The sequence below is a fragment of the Xenopus laevis genome, chromosome 2L (genome assembly GCF_017654675.1).
Source record: "Xenopus laevis strain J_2021 chromosome 2L, Xenopus_laevis_v10.1, whole genome shotgun sequence".
Taxonomy (NCBI): domain Eukaryota; kingdom Metazoa; phylum Chordata; class Amphibia; order Anura; family Pipidae; genus Xenopus; species Xenopus laevis.
In genome coordinates, this window is record NC_054373.1 from 125479623 (window position 1) to 125501295 (window position 21673).

The 21673-nt window shown below is 35.7% G+C and overlaps 1 protein-coding gene across 2 annotated transcripts in view; it reads right to left on the minus strand.

Moving 5' to 3' along the window:
* Positions 1 to 21673, minus strand: part of pcca.L (propionyl-CoA carboxylase subunit alpha L homeolog) — a 261425-nt gene that overhangs the window by 79750 nt on the left and 160002 nt on the right. For both annotated transcript variants that reach the window (XM_041582406.1, XM_041582407.1), the window contains exon 19: positions 4906 to 5008. In XM_041582406.1, the coding sequence (XP_041438340.1) occupies positions 4906 to 5008 (103 nt within the window). The remainder of the gene's footprint in view (positions 1 to 4905; positions 5009 to 21673) is intronic.

Genomic DNA, 21673 nt, shown 5'->3' on the forward strand with positions numbered 1-21673 from the left:
TTGCCTAAATATGGGTTAAATCCATATGACCCCCCATTTATTAGAGTACCCAGGTACTGAAGTGGGAGTCAAAATAATTCCCACATAAATGTGCAAATGAACATTTTTTTTCGCTGTAGTAATAAAACAGTAGCTTGCACTTGACCAAAAGAAGATTTGTTCCTTATTGGAAGCAAAACCAGCCTATTGGGTATATTTAATGTTTACATGCTTCTCTAGTAGACTTAAGATCTAAAGATCTAAATTATGGAAAGACTCCTTAGGGAAAACCCCGGATCCCACGCATTCTGGATAACAGGTCCCATACCTGTACAACTTTGCTGAGAGATAATTACTCACTTCCAGCAGATGTATTAGCATCTACAATTATTTAGGCAGATTTATTGCTGCTACAAGTATTAGAAATAAAAACGCTCATGAGCCCCATCAGGGTTGTTTCCAATTGTCATTAGAGAAAACACCAGGCCTGCAATTATCACCAAGAACCATTTATGGGTGCATTTTCAAGTGATGAATCCAACACTACGCACCTCACATCCCTTCTTATTAATGGAAGTGACTTGTGGCATACCATGGGTCTTTGACTGCCACTATTTTTAACAGTGATCAAAATACATATGGGGAATAAAATATGTTTCATTAGTGCAAAAACTGTTCGCAAACACCTTTGTGAACGTTAGCGACCATGTTTGTGTCTTTTTTGGCCGATTACAGACCTCAACAACTTCCTCGCAATGTTTGAAAACAAATGGCTTTGGCGAACATGCAAAGTGTATGTAATAACAGTTTTTTTGTGACAAAATATTTGACAACACCTAACTTTTGCTTAGAGATAATGAGCAATGTATAATTTGGCAGCTAATGATTTTACAATAGGAGCAGTGCTAAACATTCGCAAAAACAACATTTTAAACAACGCTTGCTAGTGTGCAAAAGCTATAAGAGGAATTAAACATACTTTTGGCAAACATATGTGTATTCTAAAAACCAACAAGATATACAGTTATTAGACAGTTGCTCATGCTCATATTAATTATGCACTTATATCTCAATGCTACTGTTCTTCATTTTAAACCTTATGTTTAAAACCCATCCCTACTACTTCCTCAACCATAAAGCTATGAATTGCCACAAGTAACTATGTAACTATGTAAGTTATCTACCGTGGCGAGCATCATGATGAGCAACAAGGGTGGGGGGGTACACAATTTATCAGTATAGGTATTCATAAGAATTATTTTAGCCACCATAAATAGTTAAACATTTAGAAAGGCATTTATACCCTAGCATATGATCATCAGGATTACACTTTACAAGTACATTAGAGGACATTATAGACAAATAGCAGGGGACCTTTTTACTCATAAAGTGGATCACCGTACCAGAGGCCATCCCTTTAGACTAGAAGAAAAGAGCTTTCATTTGAAACAACGTAGGGGGTTCTTCACAGTCAGGACAGTGAGGTTGTGGAATGCACTGCCGGGTGATGTTGTGATGGCTGATTCAGTTAATGCCTTTAAGAATGGCTTGGGTGATTTTTTGGACAGACATAATATCAAAGGCTATTGTGATACTAAACTCTATAGTTAGTATAGATATGGGTATATAGAATTTATGTGAAAGTAGGGAGGGGTGTGTGTATGGATGCTGGGTTTTCATTTGGAGGGGTTGAACTTGATAGACTTTGTCTGACTTTTATGTAACTAACTATTTAACTATATTATAGAATTCTACACCGAAATTTTACACGCACATAACAGGAATATATGCATTTACCTGTAACCCAGCTACTTGTCATTCTTACATAATATAGATACACAATATCCAACCATGATATACTTATACTTTTCTATCCTGTTCAGAAATTAGTGTAAACTATTTAGCAAACATACAGTGATTATCTTCACAATTGCAACCTATCGTCTGCCCCACAGATCAGTCACTGACATTGCTAAATGATCCCTACAGAACGCAGCTATGTTTTCTTAATAATAATAACAGTTGTATAAACATAAGATCTTCTCAGTTAAAGGGAAATCAACATCAAAAAGCTGTAAAACATGCAACCCTAAACTCCCCTTTCTTTGAAGGAACCCGTTTGAAGAGAGGTGTTTCTAGTTATGGGGGAATGAAATGAGAATTCAGCTGCAAGAAATGGACCTCCAGTCCCTGTGAAAGACTAATTAGATCCATGTGAGGATCTGTGTCTGAAACGGCTTCACACATTAAAAGAGAAGCCACTAGTCGCTCCTTTGAGAAGGCTGTATCAAAACATTTAGTCACAGCTGATGCACTTTCACACTACAACGGCGTCTTTTTTTTTTTTGCAATACTGCTAGCAAGATCTCAAAGGGGAAAACTTATCAGGGGAAATGCGCATTCTGAATGTCGGCGCAATTAAATTGTTCTTTATGCCCATGTTTTGACACCGCTGAACGACAGCGTATATAGCAGCAGCTGAAAAAATGTAAACAAGAAGATGGAATGCAAATCATTTAGAACTAAAAAGTACTTTAGCTGAGGCAGATTGTGTGACATTACTCCAAAGGAATCAGAAAACCTCTCAGATTCCTTGCCTTTTTTTTTTTTTTTTACAGCCAAAGCAGTGTGTTCTTGACCCATTTACATGGTGAGATCAAATATTAACAGTTTGAGAAGAATGTTTCACAAAGTGTTAATTCCAAGGCAGGATTTAGAAAAAAAAAAAATGTTTAAAAATGCACATTGTGTCTGTGCGCATTACTTGATTGATTACTTGATTTGGTCTCAACATTACAAATGGTTTTTGAACAATGGCAAAACTGCCATCATTACCCCAAAAAATGTGTCAAATCACAGTCATTGGAAAGGAAAGATATAGGATGTGCCCTTGTTCTCTTACTGTTAGAATGTCTTCAATTCATTAAATTATCCTTCACCCTATCCAGTAGTACAATCTTTTGTCAGGTTGTATTATGTGGTTTACATTTTCATATATTAATAAAGGAGAACTGTGGTATCTCAAAAATGCATCCAAACTATGGTGGACAAAATATGTTGCTCCTATAGGGTTTATAGCTTCTTTATCATGATGTTTTATCATTTAAGTAGCCAGCAAATATGTTTTTTCTTTCTGCTAATCAAAACATGCTTTGTAACAGTTCTGTAAGAAATAGTTGTGTTATGCCAAGATCTGTTTCATTTAAAGAAAAACAAATCACAAACTTGTGCATGTTCTCTGAAACGAAAAAAAATTAACCTGGAACAACCAACTATTCTATTTATCAGTGAGGAACTGGGTTGTCTACAGCAGGAAAGAACACAGTCATGTTGACAGAACACATTTATTTATCAAAGGTTGAGTAGTGTTTTTTCCTGAAAAAAGGGTTTTTCGAGGTTAGTTTCAGTAAAAACTCAAATTTTTTGGTTAAAAAAAAATGTATTATGCCCCGAAGCTACAAATAGCTTGAGTCCAAAAATACTTCAGCTAAAACCTGTCAAGGACATAAAGAAGTCAACGGCAGAGGTCCCTTCAACCATTTGAAGTTGTTTTTAGCCTTCATGATGTTTGTTTTTTTTTTCGCATTTTCGAATTTTCAAATAAGCAAACATTAGAGTTGTGAGTTTATTTGAGGTATAAAAAAACCTCACAAACTCGGCCTTTGATAAATAACCCCATTGATATATCATACCCTGTAATAAATAATAATATTCAATCTGAGAAAAAATATGCATTACATGTTCTTTCAGTTTTATGGATTGCAGAAATTGATTGATTGCAAAACAATCAAATTAGACACAATACAAAAGACAATGGGGTTCATTTATAAACACTGGCCAAATGTGCACCTGAACTGTAAACCCATGGCAACCAACCAAAGATTTTCTTTCATTGTTGAAACTGCACATGGCTGAAAAAACAAAGTCACTTATTGGTTTCTATGTGTTACTGCCCAATACCAAATTTGCCCAATGTTTATAAATGAGCCGATATGACAAAATTATAGATGGCCATGACCGAGAAATAAACACGCATAAGTGGTCCTCAAGGGCTCTTTTGCCATAAGGCAAGTTGAGATCCATGCAAAGATATAGATCAATGGAGGGTACTCTAGAGATAAACAGCAAACTATTGAACTCAAGTTAAGGTGCATTAAGCTCAAAAGCGCTCCCCATATATGGCAGCTTAATGCACACACTTTTTCTTGCACACTAAAAACACATTATTATCATTATCATTATAAGAGTAATTCTTATTATGTGGCTAGTGTATCCGCTTCCTTTCTGCAAATCTGCTTTTGACTGTATTGTGGTGGTATGTATTTATATTTTTTGCTGATTGCTGTTATGTATTATGCATACATAATTCTTCTTTTTTTGTGATTTTTTCATAGTTTTTGTCTGTGTTTTTTAGTGTGCAAAAGGCGAGAACTGTGCCTCAGACAGCAATGCCCCACATATTGCCCGGGGGGGGGGGCAATAAGCTGCTTTTGCTAATAAAACAAATTCTAAAAATATAATCAATTAAAAATCCTGTACTGTTAATCAAGTTACTCTTCTCTTTACTCTCTGCAATCTGTCCAGTTTTGGAGGGTCTCCACAAATAAAGAGGCAAATATAAAAAGTAGAAAAATTTATTAGGACATGAAGACCTAACGTGTTTCGTGCCTATAGGGGCACTTACTCATAGGCCCATATGTGATATTTGGTCAATAGAAGAAATTAAATAGCATCCAGTTCATTACTTTAGTCACAAGAACAAACCACTAGTGTTCAGGGCATTGGTAAGCCAGTCAATTTCATAACAATCAGCAAAAGAATGCAAGAAGCTGCAATTTAACAAGCAGTTAAGGGTCAAATGGTATGAATACCTGCAGTAACCAGCTTGACCAAATAAACGTTTAATTGTACATGAACAGAACTTACTGAGAATGTATCTTTTATCCTGGTGACTTTAACGGAGTGGCTTTTACCATCCAGTTGAACAGAGAGGTCCCAGCAGTTCGCATCATTCTTGGCAATGGGCACTCTACAAAGAAGGCAGAACACAACTTTAATTTAAAGCTTCTATTTTTAAATGCAGCAGTCACTATTTTTCTAATAAACTGCGACAGGGGTTAGGGGTTGTCACAAGTTATAAAGCAGAAAATGAGGTTGGCCTCTAACATAACCTGATTCTACAGGGCGGATTATTAAATTCTGATGCTGGTTGCACTGATTTCTGTGCTTCATGTAGTAATTATCTGTATTAATTAATTACTAATCAGCCTTATACTGTGACATTTATATTTTATATGCCTCTGTCCCTAAGCGCAGCACAGAGCATGTGCAATGAATCAGTAGAAAAGAGGAGCTACTGGGGCATCTTCAGAGGCTCAGATCTTCCATGCTAAAGGGCTGTGGTTGCTTTGGGCTGGTACAGAAGCCCAAAACTTAATGTACATTTTTTCTAGCTTGCATCTTTAGTTAAAATTTTGTTCTCATTTAATCCAATTTCGTTTGTCAAATTTTAGTAACCTATAATCATCTTTATCATCAATTTATACAGCACCAGCAAGTTGCACAATGATTTTCAAATAACAAACAGGGTCTCACATTAACAAGAACAAAAAAACACCAGCACACGAGACTTATATCTGCAGGGCAAGCCCTTGCAAAAGTTTTTACTGCGGTCCGTAGTAAACCGCAGTAAAAACTTTTGCAAGGGCTTGCCCTGCAGATACAAGTTTTGTGTGTTTTTTTGTTCCAGTTACTGGGAGGTTACCGTATCCTCCATCCATTGAGCACCGAGCTAATCTATACAGCTGCATAACGGGTGTGCGAGGGTCTACTCCAATCAAAATCTCACATTAACAAACCAGGGTAACAGAATAAAAATAGGATCAGAGGGCCCTGCTCACAAAAGATTTTTCCTGTGCTAATTAACAGATAAAAATTAATCTTAGTAGCTATGACTAGCACCCGGGAGCATGTATGTAAAACTTTATTAATAAAGCACTACAAGGATTCTAATTACTGTACAATCTTACACTGAATAAAAAAATATTATAGTGGGACTTTTGCATAGGACCAAAAGGACAAAAAATATAACAGACCTCATAAGATTATTCCTAGCTTGGAAAAGAAAGAACTTATATATGTGAAATATGTGAAGCTCTGATTATATAAATAGTATTAAGTGTTGTCATTGTGTCAAGGGTGCAACAAAAATGAATTCTACTGGAATATATTTGGAGAAATGTTAATATGACAATCATTGCCAGTGGCAGACTAGTATTCCACATGGGTTTATGAAAAGCCAATCATAGCCTTTATTTTGGCATTTACCAGGAACTTTTATCACATTTGTATGGCTCTCCTATATGCAATGCAGTTGAATTTGTCTCACGGGTATAAAAGATTAGAAAACTGTGTCTTTAAACAATGGTTAGGAGGCAGACACCACTAAATGTATATGCCGACTGATCTCACCTCTCCAAGACCCATACATTTTAACAACATAGGGTGTCAGTATAAGCTAACTAAAGCAGACAAAGGCACAAAATATATAAAGAAATGCAAACCAGAGTGTAAATCAAGTTCAGCAAATATGAAAACAAAAGACATTAGCGCATGGTGATTTCTTTGAATCATTAGGTCAGAACCAGCATTGATAAAATCATGAGTGATCAGAAGAGCCAAGAGGACACCAGGTCAAAAAAGCAGTTACAGGATTAAAGGTACTAAGAAGCACACTGCCAGTTTTGTGCTTCATATGATTAGTGCTCTTGGTCAATGAAGATTGTTCTAGTATTGATGGAAAAGGGGAAAATACTGCATATTAAATGACTCATGCAGTATAAGTGAAGAAATAGGTGACAGGACATGTGATATATAGAGAAGGAAAGCTTTCTATTTAAATGAATGCTCAGCAGAAGCAAGATAACCTTCTGACATGCTTATTTTTTCAGTTTTGCTCTTTCCTTTGTATGACAGGTACAATCTTGTCAAGGCAAAGGTTTATTCTACTTGACAGGTAAAGAACATAATAAGAATAACATAAGGAAGTATAAGATATCGATCAAACTGGTGGTAAAATTGAAATGAAATAATAATGTTATACAATGATTGCATCTGATTTTTGATGCAACTAAGGTGTTTTTTCAGGACAAGGGGTACACAACTTTCTTTGCTGCAATTATAAATATGAATGTAATCAAAATGGCAAGACATAGCTGAAAGTAAAAGAGATTCTACTTTGTGTCCAGCCCATTGCAAACTAAGCAGATGCAGCAATACACATTCGAACAACTATCAGGGAAAACCCCTACACATACGCAAAAAAATACAGGGTCAAGGGACTGCTAGAGATTAAAGCAAATTATAAGCAAATCTTATAAGAACAAAAAGTTACAGCAGGTAACTGTATGCAATTTAGTCGTTATTATACAGGAAACCGAATGCCGCATTCAAAGGAAAACCAGATCATTAAAATGTTTTTTGTTTTTTTTTTTAAAATGAAACATTAATGATAGTTCCCTTTAATGACAAGCAAATAAGTAAAATGGAAATAATGAACAGGTTGTGAATATTGGCTAGAAATGGAAATGATAAAGGTGATATCGTTTTCATATTGATCTGTCCTTTAAAAAAGCACAAGAAAGGATTTAAATTGTATTTGTACAAGTTATAATTTGGTAAATATGCCTAAGAAGAATGAAGATTTGTTTAAACACTTTCAGTTTCTTAAAGGGATACTGTCATGGGAAAAAATGTTTCATAATTAATCAGTTAATAGTGCTGCTCCAGCAGAATTCTGCACTGAAATCCATTTCTCAAAAGAACAAACAGATTTTTTTCTATTCAATTTTGAAATCTGACATGGGGCTAGACATTTTGTCAATTTACCAGCTGCCCCAAGTCATGTGACTTGTGCTCTGATAAACTTCAATCACTCTTTACTGCTGTACTGTAAGTTGGAGTGATATCACCCCCCTCCCCCCCCCCAGCAGCCAAACACAATGGGAAGGTAACCAAATAACAGCTCCCTAACACAAGATAACAGCTGCCTGGTAGATCTATGAACAACAATCAATAGTAAAACCCATGTCCCACTGAGACACATTTAGTTACATTGAGAAGGAAAACAGCAGCCTGCCAGAAAGCATTTCTCTCCTAAAGTGCAGGCACAAGTCACATGACCAGGGGCAGCTGGGAAATTGACAAAATGTCTAGCCCCATGTCAAATTTCAAAATTGAATATAAAAAAATCTGTTTGCTCTTTTGAGAAGTGGATTTCAGTGCAGAATTCTGCTGGAGTAGCACTATTAACTGATGCGTTTTGGAAAAAAACATGTTTTCCGATGACAGGATCCCTTTAAAGTGATAAGGCCTCGCTCATGAAGCTTCGGTCAAACAAAACCTCACTGCTGAGCTGCTGCTGCCGTTTTTTTTTTCTTCATTAGCATATTCAGCCTGTACATGCTGAAAGTCTTGCCCTCGTTAGCCCCGCCCACTTAATCACATTGTCCAATCGGAACTCTCCTCTGTTTTTTCAAGACAGTCCTGCACAGCCCCTCTCCCTAAAGCTGCAGTTTACAGTGTAGGAGACACGGGCGGAAGTGATGTCAGCAGCTTGAAAATGGCAACTGCAATCTATTTAAGAGAGGGCTTACTTTCAAGACAGCAAGCTGGATAAATAATGCTCATCCAGAAGAACTGCTATAGCTGTTTGGGAGGCAGAAGTATGGTAATTATATTAAAGGGATTTTCATGTAAATCCTTTCCTTCTCCTTTAAGGAACATATGACAGACAGATAAAATGACAGACAGATAGATATGCTGTGTTTACGTAATGCAAGTCTGTAATGTGAGGGAAAAAAACGGCAAAACGTATGCTTTTAGAATGAAATGGAAATGCAATTCCCCCTTGATTTGTAGGTACAAGGAACACTTCTAATCAGTGTTTTGACAGGTGAGTGTGTGAAAAAGTTCAAAGTATCCATGACGACTGCTAGAGACATCAGTGTGAGCTGTGCAAGAGACACCTGCTGGGTGACAGAAAAGGTGTCAGAGAAAAGTGAAGTATTTTGATTGGATAATACACAAGGCCTGATTTATAATGCTGAAATACAACTATATACTGACACCTCTTAGCACCTTTCCTGGAATAGAAAGGCTGAGAATTGCTTGTGTGTGAAACTGATCAAAATATTTGCTGTGCTGAGAACCATATGAAACCTGAATGATTTAATAAGCCCTCAGATGAATTAATCTCTGCTATCGGTTCTGTAGTTCAACACGTTGGTTCTCTCAGGTCAGCAGGCAGTAACCATTTTCAGCGCTTGCAGCCTGCTACAGCCTGTATGTGTATGTATACACGTATATAGATATATAGAGCATGTAAAGCCCATCAAACATAGTCTTTCCTTAAGACTTAATTAATAATCCTAACAGAAAAAGGACAGAAAAATAAATTGTTAGGCCTGAGGTTTTCTGGGTTTTTTTTTATGTATGTTTCCTATTTAGTTTTTAAATCAGAGATTTTTTCCAAGTAGTCACTAGTCGCTACCAAACCCAATAGCAGTAATTATACCAGAAGTATAAAATGATTTATTAACTAGGAAAACTATGAGGAAAAACTATGCTCTCCGACAGTTTGATCAGTGTTCTTTTACCCATGTATATGAACTCATCTCTATTTATAAATATAGGTATGGAATCTATTAAATGAAATGTTGGGACTTGTGATTTTCAAGATGTGGGGTTTTCCTATAATTGGGTGCACCATGCCACTAAAAATGTAATTAAAAAAATAAATAAAGAGGATAGCTTTGCCCCTCATGGGTAGTTAGCTAGGGCAGTAATTACAAACCATTATACAACTCCATTTAGTGTAATGGATCTGAGGTGCTGTGGCATAAACAAAAGAAAATTGGGGTAATCTGCATCCCACCACAGCAGTCACATTATTTAATGTTACATTTCACATTGGCACAATGATACATTGTAAAAAGTAACATTCGTTTTCATTCAAATATTTGTCAACAAAATCAAGCCTTGGTAATACCATCTTTAGCACACTTAAACACATAGTATAAAACTCAAATTTAAAGGCAAATTAAAACCGCTACAGTTCTTTTCATTCTTGTTTTTTTTCTTTAAAGTGGACCTTTTACCGAGACATAAAAAGCTGTGCAAGAAAAGTCCTAAGCTGTCAATCATATACTGCCTGCCCCTCCTCTATGCTTTAGGAATAGAGGCGGGGCAGCTAATTACTTTCACTTTCTATTCTGCACTTTCTTAAAGTCGGTGCACTGCTGACCATCTAATTGTGCAGCCAGTGCATGGGGATCAGGTGCTGCATTCTGGAGCATAAACAAGATTTGGCCATTGTGTGATGCTTGCCTTAATAACAGTGTCCACAAAATGGCACCTGCCTGTGTGTTAAGATTGTGAATTATAAGATTAAAAGAAACAATATTTAAATAATTTAAGTAATGAAAGTAAAGTAATCATAAAATAAGGTTTTGAATTATTTTTTAGGGTGACAGGGCCCCTTTAACCCAAACCTAGCCACTTTGCTGTAGCTTTGTTTCCACTGGGGACAGCAGCAGATGGTGACACAAAAATGTTTTACCACAAAATGTGTTTTTGGTCAGATATAACAAGCCACTTTGCATGCTTCTATTCCCCATAGTGAGGTATCCAGTCATTATTCTTTCTGCTATAGGTGGCAACTACAAGGAGAAAGATTTATCATTTCTATTGTAGCAGTTGTTCTTATTTTATCTTTAAGAGCAGATTAAATAAACTAGTTAAAAAAAATGATCAAACCAATTTATGAAAAAAAAGGTATTTTTTTTTACCAAATTAAGTACCTCCATTGAGACAGAGTTTGTTAATTTCCTGGAGCTTAATGATTCAGCACAGTATGGAGTTCAAATGTTCAAAGCAATCGAACACACATTCACACTGATAAATATGTTAACACTTTTCTTTGGATTCCTCTGTATTCCCCTGTTCGATATTTAATAACTCTGCCCATAATTTTTCATGGACCAATATAATCTCCAACTGAGGGAAAAATCAACAACTCCAACACTGCCCCTCCTATGCTAATGACTTTATATTGCTGGAAGATCTTGATATATCAGCCTGCTGTCAAAACCAAGAATTGCACTGTTTCATGTCTGACACATTTCTAATCTATGTAGGTCCAAACCTACAATCTTCCCTAATACAAAGGGAAAGAAATACAACTTTTGATTTTTAGATGAACAGGAAAATAAACACTGCTGAAACACTTTACTCTGCAAAGCTGTCACTCATGCTGTAAGAGTCAGCATATTTTCTATATTGCATGTCTTCTGTAGAGATACAGAGCAGCTCAGTGCTTGTGAGACTTGTACCTACTTACCACATTTCCTTGTGGAGTTATACGTATTGATAACTCATCGCTCTCTTTAAAGTTTTGTCACCTTACTGAGCAGTTGTCTATGTCCCTCTGCAAAAAAAACACTTTAAATATTTTAGTCTCTTCAGTCTCAGATTTTTAGGAACTCTTGCGTGTTTTTAATAGTCAAATGCTTGAGTCTGAAGGCACGGGTGTTCTTAAATGGGGCCCCCTAATAATGGACTTAAAATGAAGAGCTAAAATGTAAAAAAAGAAATAGGGTAGAGATAAGCTAAATTTTTGCCAGGTATGGGTTCGCCAACTGCTAATATCTTAAGGAAACTGCCAAAAATCTTGCTGCAAAAACTATAGACCACACGGTAAAAAAATTCCACAAAAAAGCCCATATACTCCAATGCATTCTGCTCAAAAAAGTCACCATGATAAACATCTATTGACTCATGTGTTTTGCGAATTGTCTCGTTTCACAATTTTTTTTGGCCAAGCAAAACTGGGCAGATTCTTCACTCATTACTAAAATATGGTAGAGATGTTGCATATTATGTTTTATGCTTTTGTACAGCCCAAAGTAACAACAGTCCTTTAGAAGCGAACATCTGTGTCTGTGTCTAAATGCACACCCCAGTAGCTTCCCATCTTCTTTTCTGTTATTAACAGCACATGTTCTGTGCTGCTGTCAGTTACCTGTGCTAAGGGACCAACTCACAATATACTGTTATACATAGAATATAAATGTCAGAATACAAGGTTGCTTAGTAATTAATTCAGATACTCATTAAATAGTAACCCAGAAACTAAAGACATTTGCATCAGGTTTATTGTATTATCAGCTTATTTGACAAGTGAACATCATTTTCTGCTTGATGATTTGCAGTGAAGCTTAGCTTCTCAACAGCAGTCCAGATCACACTGAGCATGTGCAGGGCCGAGTCCATAGCCCTGCAATAGGTGAAACCCTGGAAAGCAAGTTTGGCGAACGTCTATTTAATTTTATTAAATTATCCATCCATGCTTCACTATCTAAGGGCAGATTTACATAGGATTGAATATCGAGGGTTAATTAACCCTCGATATTCGACTGCCGAATGTAAATCCTTCGACTTCGAATATCGAAGTCGAAGGATTTAGCGCTATTCCTAAGATCGAATGATCGAAGGAGTAATCGTTCGATCGAACAATTAAATCATTCGAATCAAACGATTCAAAGAATTTTAATCCATCGATCTAAGGATTTTCCTTCGATCAGAAAATTGTTAGGAAGCCTATGGGGACCTTCCCCATAGGCTAACATTGGTTTTGGTAGGTTTTAGGTGGCGAACTAGGGGGTCGAAGTATTTTTTAAAAAGACAGTACTTCGACTATTGAATGGTTGAATAGTCAAACGATTTTTCGTTCGAATCGTTCGATTCAAAGTCGAAGTTCGAAGTAGCCTATTCGATGGTCGAAGTAGCCATATTCGACCATTCGAAATTCAAAGTATTTTTTCTTCTATACCTTCAATTGAGCTAAGTAAATGGGCCCTCTAGTGTTAATGTGGCAAACATTAAGAAAGAACTACTGTAGTAGCTATTACATGAATGCAATATAATTTAGTGGAATATTTAATTCTAATACAAATGTATATATGCTTTTATTCAATAAAAAGATAAATTAAGACGACTTCAAAGAAGTACAATTAGCTATTTACAATAAAGCAAAATATTGGCTTAAACCAATGATCCAGAGTGAAATAGTCATTAAAACAATCATCATCATAGCTATAACAGCAGGTGGGTTGTAAAATGATCAAGAATGATGCGTTTGGCTCTGTGGCAAGTGAGGTCAGTTTCACATACAAATCCTTGAAGGAATTTAAAAAAAGAAAGAAAGAAAAATAAAAAAGGGGGAACATCCAGCATGCAGGCCATTCATCTGAACGAAGTTCAGAGAATTTCTAGCACTGTGAAATATATGTTAAGCAAGCACATAGATGTATTCAGTGGGGGTAGACTGAACCATGCTACATGGAGACTACAAAGGAGCCCTCCCATGGCTCATGAATAAGTCGAGGAAATGATGAGAAAAAATAGAAAGATGTTTAGACAGATGGCCCACTTAAAATGCCTGGGACAGGGCATCAGTAATTTTAATGAAACTTTAGATGTAATCATAGTTTTTTTTATTTTCTATTTTTTTTCAACCCCGCCCCAAGTGTTATAGACATACAAACAGAGACTCAATAAAAATTGCATCATATCTGAAATACAATATAAAGAAAATGAGACTTTTGTGCCCTTTTGATATAATAAATTCATATGTGCAAAATAGATTTCTGAAAACCTTCAACAACCTAGATGAAAAAGCATACACACAGAATGGCTAGATAAAAGGAATTCTAAAAAGATGCCAGCCGCCAATAAAAACACAAAAACTAGCTTTGCTATCAGAGTACTTTCAAGATTTTCCAACATAAAAGTTCACCACTGCATAGGAGAGATGAAAGCTGGGGTTTTACACAATTGTTCAAATGCTAAATCCATGCGAATAAGACTAAGCAGTGTTCAGAGTAGTCAGGTAAGCTTTTAGTATTTGTGCTCTTAATTCAAAGTCAATGACATCTTCACCTCTAAAGAGGTCAGTTTACTACTGTGTAAAGCTAAACTACAAAAATGCAGCCCAAATGGTGTGTTCCATAGTACATCTGCTATAAACATCTACCTTTCACAAATAAAAGAATGCATACAAAGATATATTAAGGACCAATTTCAATTTGCTCCATCTAAATGACCTCTACTGCCTCCTCTTCTACCATCCATTTTCGATTCCAGATTGTAAACTCTTGAGCACATGTGATCTCTAAAGTAATACTAGTAACTCAATAATGTAACACTTGTCAGATACAATGCAGTAAATACAAAGTGTGCATATGATCTTACAATACAGGGATACAAATGTTTAGTGTTCATTAAAACAAGAAAGCACATTAAAGACTAATTTTAATATGCTAATCCCTTTCTACCCTTTCAGGGTATGGGTGGAACTCTGAAGATATTTAGAGCAAATGGCTCAGAAGGAAATAAGTAGTACCTAGGCAGATGCCAATTTTTTTAAAGAAAACAGAGATAATTTTTTGAGTGCTATTGAAGTTGACATTGTACTATATGTACTAACACTAGCAACCACTATTTTCTGAAATGGCTGTATTTCCATCTTGCTTTAGAACACGTGTGTTCCACAATTAGTCATCCACATACTATATTCTTACTCCTTCATACCTACATTCGACAAGACATAACTCATATTTCAGCTTGGAAAAGACAAGTAGGAAATGCCCAAACTGATGTTTCCTTTTGCTTCAACCCACCATATACACAGCACCCTTAAGCAAAATCAGTTCTTTGGGGACCATAATTCAACTACTTTGACCAAATTATTTGTTTAAAACCTTTGGGTTCTATCCTTTTCTTCATGTTTACATCATCGATGCAGGACACTTTATCAAATAGCTGCAGAGGGGGCCCATCCATCTCCCTTAGTTCATTCAAAGAGATGTGCCCCTTTAAAGCAAGTGTTATGTGATGGAAATGATTTCTTAGATACGGTGTACTAATATAACCATGCTATTCAGTATCCTTTTGAGACCAATGGTTTTTCCAAAGGCTGTTCCTAGATGTTATTGATTAAATGTTACTCAACCCTTTTAGTTTCGAGCATACCCCTTTTTCACAGTTTTGTAGTTAACAATTAAATACAATTTACAATTCCATACCTCCCAACATTTGAAAAATGCAAAGAGGGACAAAAAGGTCTGCTGTGCATTGAGCAGCAAAAAAATTTGAGAACACCCATTTTGTGGCCAGTAGCAATGCATTTGGAAAAAAGATAAGTATTTCCAGAGTAGAAAAAAAAAGTTGGCACAATAAATTGAATAAATAAATAACAAGAACTATTAAGCTAAAAAGTTCTGGCAAACATTAAATGATTTTGCATCAAACATAGTGTCTATAATGCCAAGAAATTATCAACGCCATCACAACATTACCTGGCAGGGCATTCTACAACCTCACTGTGAAGAATCACCTATGCTGCTTCAAATGAAAGTTCTATGACTAGTGTTACATTTCTCAAGATAAATACTATTTATTTGAATTATATTTATCCAAATAACTAACTCAGAGATGAGATGTGATATCTTCACTATTTTATTATATTAAGGCCCCATTCAACTATGGCCTGTCACCAGACCTAAAATACTGTACAGGTATGGGACCTTTTATCCAAAATGCTCCCAGAATGCTCAGGACCAGGGGCTTTCCGGATAATAGATCTTTCCATAATTTGGATCTTAAAAGTTCTTTTTAATTTAAAGAGATACTGACACCAAAAATTTAACTATTTTTACATCTATCAAAGTTTTGGCTTTGTTTGCTACTTATAATTTTGCCATAAAGTATTTGCTCAAAGCTTTTACATTACTTATCTGACTCTCCATGTTCATCTATGAGGGGGCTGACATATTTGTGCAGCAGAAGTCCGTTAGCATTAGAAACTTTAACTGACAGGCTGAGAAGGGACAGTCAGGTTGGCAAAACAGTCAGGTTTAGGAACATCAACTAAAAATTTACTTACAAAAACAGACCTCTCAGCACAAAACGATTAACATGACCTACAGGTAACTTTTAATGAACATTCATATTTTAAAAAGTAAAAGTCACTTTGTGACACCATTTTTTTTAATTAAAACTTCCATGCTATAGTCTGATTTAAAAATCTCAGCTGTCAATCATATTTTGCCTTCCCTACCACTATGCAAAACTGGTACAGCAATCAGTTTCATTTCTGCATTTCCTTGAGATCACTTCATTCTCTCTCTACTCACAGTCCATAACTGTGTAGCAGAGGGTTGCCAGGTTAGCGGTTTTCCAGCCAAATTGGGCTACTAATTTAAAACCCAGGCTGGTTTTGAAAGTACAAACTAGCCAAGGTATGGATTTGGGCTACTTTTTGGGCCTTTGGCTGGTTTGTACTTTGGAAACCAGCCAGTTTTTCATTGCCCTAATGTGCCAAGCCTGTGTCTCCCACTGCATGTTGCCAAGTTTAATGTAAGACTACAATATCCAGCATGCAATGGGACTGCCTTGTGAAGAAGTCAGGCGTTAGCATATTTTGGGCTCTGTACCCCAGTCTCCAGTCACATTTAAGCATTCTTGCATTTTCCGGTGACTTTCCTCAATTTCAGACAATTTTGGGTGAAAACTCTGCTAGCCACCAAAATGTCTAGAGACTGACCTGTTTTACCAATATTTATTGAAATTATATATGTATTGGGCCTTATGATGCCCCTATAACTCCTGCCTCCCCCCCCCCTCTGTAGTTATGCCCCTGGTGATGGGTGAATCTGTACCATTTGGCTTAGTGGAAAACATTTCAAAACAGCGAAAATTTGAAAAAGTCGTATTTTCACATATATTCATTTATTTTTTAGACTTTTTTTCAATGCATATATTGTGCTATTTTCGGGTTATTTTTGGGCTACTTTTGAAGTGCCTCTTTGATCAATAATTCTTCTTGTAAAAGTTGGTGCTAAAAAACACTGCTACAAATTCGAAATCAACTTTATTAAATTGTTGCTGCGAAAACTCACATTTATCCGATTATTGGACGAAAACCAGAATGGAACACAATGTCAAGAGACATCTTCAGTGACCATGGACTTCTACAGGTTTGAGATGGTATATTTTCAGATTTTAGCAGCTTTGTGGTATAACAAATCTCTAAAAATTTGAGTTTTCCCCTTTAAAATTTTGACCAAAAATATTTAAGGTTTAATAAATGGGCCCCTAACATGGTTTGTGTCAGATACATATGTATTACTGTAACAAAGGTAGCAATATTTGCACATGGTCTACCAAATCATGTCAGATAGAATAACGTTATTATTTTAACTTATTGTGCAGTGGGTGCATCACAAATCCCTGTTTGTATCATGGGAAATGCTTTCATCCACACTCGACAAATGCAGTATATATATAATAAAGAATATATATATATATATATATATATAGATATATAGATATAGATATAGATATAGATATAGATATAGATATAGATATAGATATAGATATAGATATAGATATAGATATAGATATAGATATAGATATAGATATAGATATAGATATAGATATAGATATAGATATAGATATAGATATAGATATAGATATAGATATAGATATAGATATAGATATATATATATATATATAATAAAGAACAAAAAACCAGCACCAGGGGTCTTTGCAGTGAAGAAAACTTGTATTGTTACATTAGTTGTACATACTAATGTAACAATACAAGTTTTCTTCACTGCAAAGACCCCTGGTGCTGGTTTTTTGTTCTTTTTGTATCTGCATTCTACTCCGGGCACAGGGGCAGCTACAAGGTAGCTTTAATTGAAGGTGGGAGCTGTCCTGTTCTATATATATATATATATATATATATATATATATATATATATATATATATATGTGCCGTTGCACAGAATTCCTTACCAGTAAAGACAGGAGAAGATTAGTCAGTATGCTACTGAAGGAAGGCCAGGAGAAGAAAATTACAAACATCTTCATATTTGAAAGAGTAGTACAGGTAAAGGACCTGTAATACAGAATGCTTGAGACTTGGAGTTTCTGATATTTCTGTAATTTGGATCTCCATACATTAGTAGAAAATCATATAAAAATTAAATAAACCCAATAGGCTGGTTTTGCTTCCAATAAGGGTTTATTATATCTTAGGTGGATAAAGTATGAGGTACTGTTTTTAAAGAGAAAAAGGAAATCATTTTTAAAAATCTGGATTATTTGGATACAATGGAGTCTATGGGAGATAGCCTTTCCATAATTCAAAGCCTTCTATATAATAGGTTTCCGGATAATGGATGCCATACCTGTAGTAGTATTGAACAGGAACTAAATATGAGCCTAGGGTAACAAATTTCATAGTCCAGACTTTGAAATACCGATTTTCATATTTACTTTTGGTAGTTGTGTGCGTTTTCTTTGTAACATCATTTCAGGCCAACCTATGACTCTTTGTAACACTGGTCACTTGCAGTAAACACACATAAAAATTGCCCTTAACAGGCTGCTACTGGTATTAATTCAAGAATAAAATGTATTCAGTGAGAAAAATTACAGTATTACTACAATAATTATAGGAGGTAGTAATATACAGATATGTAATCTGTTATCTGGAAAACTTATCCACAAGGATCTAAATTACAGGAAGGCCACCTATAGACTCCATTTTAAACAACTAATTAAATTTTTTATTAATTATTTACTTTTTTTCTGTAATAATAATAAAACAGCACCTTGTACTTGATCCCAGCTAAAATATAATTAATAATTACTGGAGGCCAAACAATCTTGTTGGGTTTACTTAAATGATTTTTAGCAGACAAAGTATGGTGATCCAAATTTCCGAAAATAACCCTTATCTAGAAAACCCCAGGTCACAAGCATTCTGGATAATGGGTCACATACTTGTTTAATTACACAAAATTAAACATATAGAAAAAAAAAAACATTCATTGAGTCAATATTTTGGTCAGCACCTTAAAAAAGCTCTGCAAAAAGCACTGCTAAGTAGTTGTAATATTATGCAATGGCACAATCTCATATAGATAGGTAGGTGTATTGTTGGTTGGGAAATCTGGCCTTTTTAAAATAAAATTACGAGGAGTTTGTGTCTGAAGCATTTTTTAAAAAAAATCATATGAAATGCCAAAATCTGATCAGATAGACAGGGAAACAATTTTAGGTATAGGGTCAATGTTTTTGTCACTGCCTCCTCCCAGACCAGATGATAGTCCCTGAAAAGTGTAGTTGTGGCAATTCAAAATAGCAATGGAGACTGAAGGTTGAGATACACAGGGCACCTGCCGATGGGGGCCCGACGTTTCTTCAACAAAATGTAGTTGTTAGCCTCCTCCTGCATGACAGGATGGTCCCTGGGAAGTTTCACTGCATTCGGTCATTCTGTGTCAGAACGTATTAAGAACAAAACCACCATAAAACATTATCTTAATATATAATATTTTTTGGGGGGTTCTTTAAAACAGTTTGTAAGGAATACATCCAGTTAAAACTGATAAAATAAACCAACTTACAACTGCATTAAAATAATAAACACCAAAACTGAGCTCAATTTCCCTTGAATACTGATCTACATACAAACTAATCACAGCTGATTCCAGTGCGGTTTCTAATAATAATATGACAAAACTGAGAATAACATTATCCAAAAAAAACCTCTACAATAATCAGCTTATGAAAAACTTTGATACAAAATAAGGAGCACTAGGCTGTTACCTAGGAGACAAGTTAAAAGAGAAAGAAGGGGGGATTCTGACTTGAATAGACGTATGATATGAAATTAAAATGTTTCAAGTTGAACAATCCAAAATGGATAGGGAAAGGTTAGAGGGAGAGAGAAATCAATTCTCCAATGGCAATCATGGATGGAAAAGAAGTATGAATAGGATTTGCCGGTGGGGTGCAACACCTGCCAAATATCCTGCAGCCAAAGAATTACAATAATACTGATGAAGTGTGCAAGAGCTTTTGGAGTCATTGCAGGGAACAGAGGAAAAAACTCCTGCAATCATGAGTCTATTCTATTATATAGACCATCCAGCTCCTGTTGCTGGCCTAAAAACAGTAAAAACACTGTGAACTAGAAAAACCTGTGACATTTACATGGTTTAGTATTCATTATATTCTGAGAATTCTAGGTATCATCTCCCAATCCTGCTCAAATGTGCATATAAAAAGTAAATGCTATTTTTTCCAGGTTTAATCAGGAAAGGGTCAGTATTATCACTTAAAACCTTTAAAAAAAAGTTTAAAAAAGTTACATTGTGATTCTGACCAGTATGGTTGAATAATAAGTAATATACATAGATAATGGTTTCTGTTTATAAGACAAGGAAAACCTTTTATTCACTGTGGGGTTGCAATTCGTTAGGCATCCTACACTGGATTTAACAGTTAAGTATTTCCGTCGGCCGGCGCTCCTTTTAGCAATAAAATATGCACTAACATGGGGAAATATGTAGCATGGTGCTGCACTACCATCTTACTTACCTTTGTTAGGCTTCCCTCAGACTTAAACCTGAGCATGTGCAGTAGAGTTACATTTTATAATTCCACTGTACAGTACTGTATATGTGCGAGTCTAGCCCAGCCGCATTAACCTAAAGCAGCTAATAAGATGTTTGCTTCTAAACAGGTGACCAATAAATAATAACTGCTGATTAGTTGCTATTGGTTACTGCACAATGGGCAAATTTAGGGGCATATTTAGTAAAACTGCAAGCAAACATCCCCAGTGATGTTGCCCACTGCAACAATCAGATCTTGGCTTTTGTTTTCTAACTAGTAGGTGACTTGTTAAAATCAAATTGTTTATTAGTTGCTATTGGCAATATCACTTGTGATATTTGTCTCCAATGCACCCCTAAGTGTCTTTTATTATAAATTTGCAATTGGTCAGCACTCACCAAACGTTTTTAAAAGAAAATAATTGAGGTGCACATGTAGAGTTGTTCACTTCAACCCGCTCATACAATTTCAAAAGACGTTTCAGGCTCAAACTTGGCACTTTCTCGATGAAAAAAGGGCCGTGTTTTAGCCTGAAACATTGCTGCTTGTTGGAGATTTCAGCCATGTAAACCAATAAAGGCTTTTTAAATTGACTCTACTGTCTTTTATTCTATAAACCTGCACTAGTTGGGAATGGTAAGATGGTGGCACTGTTCTCTATTCCCTGGAATTTTAATAAATGCAGCACTAGGCCAGAGAAAAAATTCACAAGTAGTGCCTTTTTTATTTGTACAAAATATAATACAACCAGCAGATGCATATTTTAATTGAATTGCTATGTTAATGAACACCTCAGAACACCTGGCTGCTACCACTGGCAAGTGGACTAATCAACCAGTATGAACTGGATATAGGATGATAAAAAAAAGCTTTGTTTTAGATGAGTTTGCTGAAAAGTCTTAAATCTTTAATGCAAAGCAGGATCCCTTACAGCACCTTCATGTCCGATAACGTGCCCTGGTCCTCGCACTAGATAAAGGATAAAATAGTACAACCAGTCCTGTAGGAACATTATGACAAAGAAGCTCCATCTTAAAGTGAGAACAACCAAGTATAAAAAGGAAAGAAGTACAGCAACCAAATTGCTGATAACAGAGACATTGCTAAACTAACTGGGTACATACATCAGTGGATGTTGATGGGACACTAGGGATTTATAAAG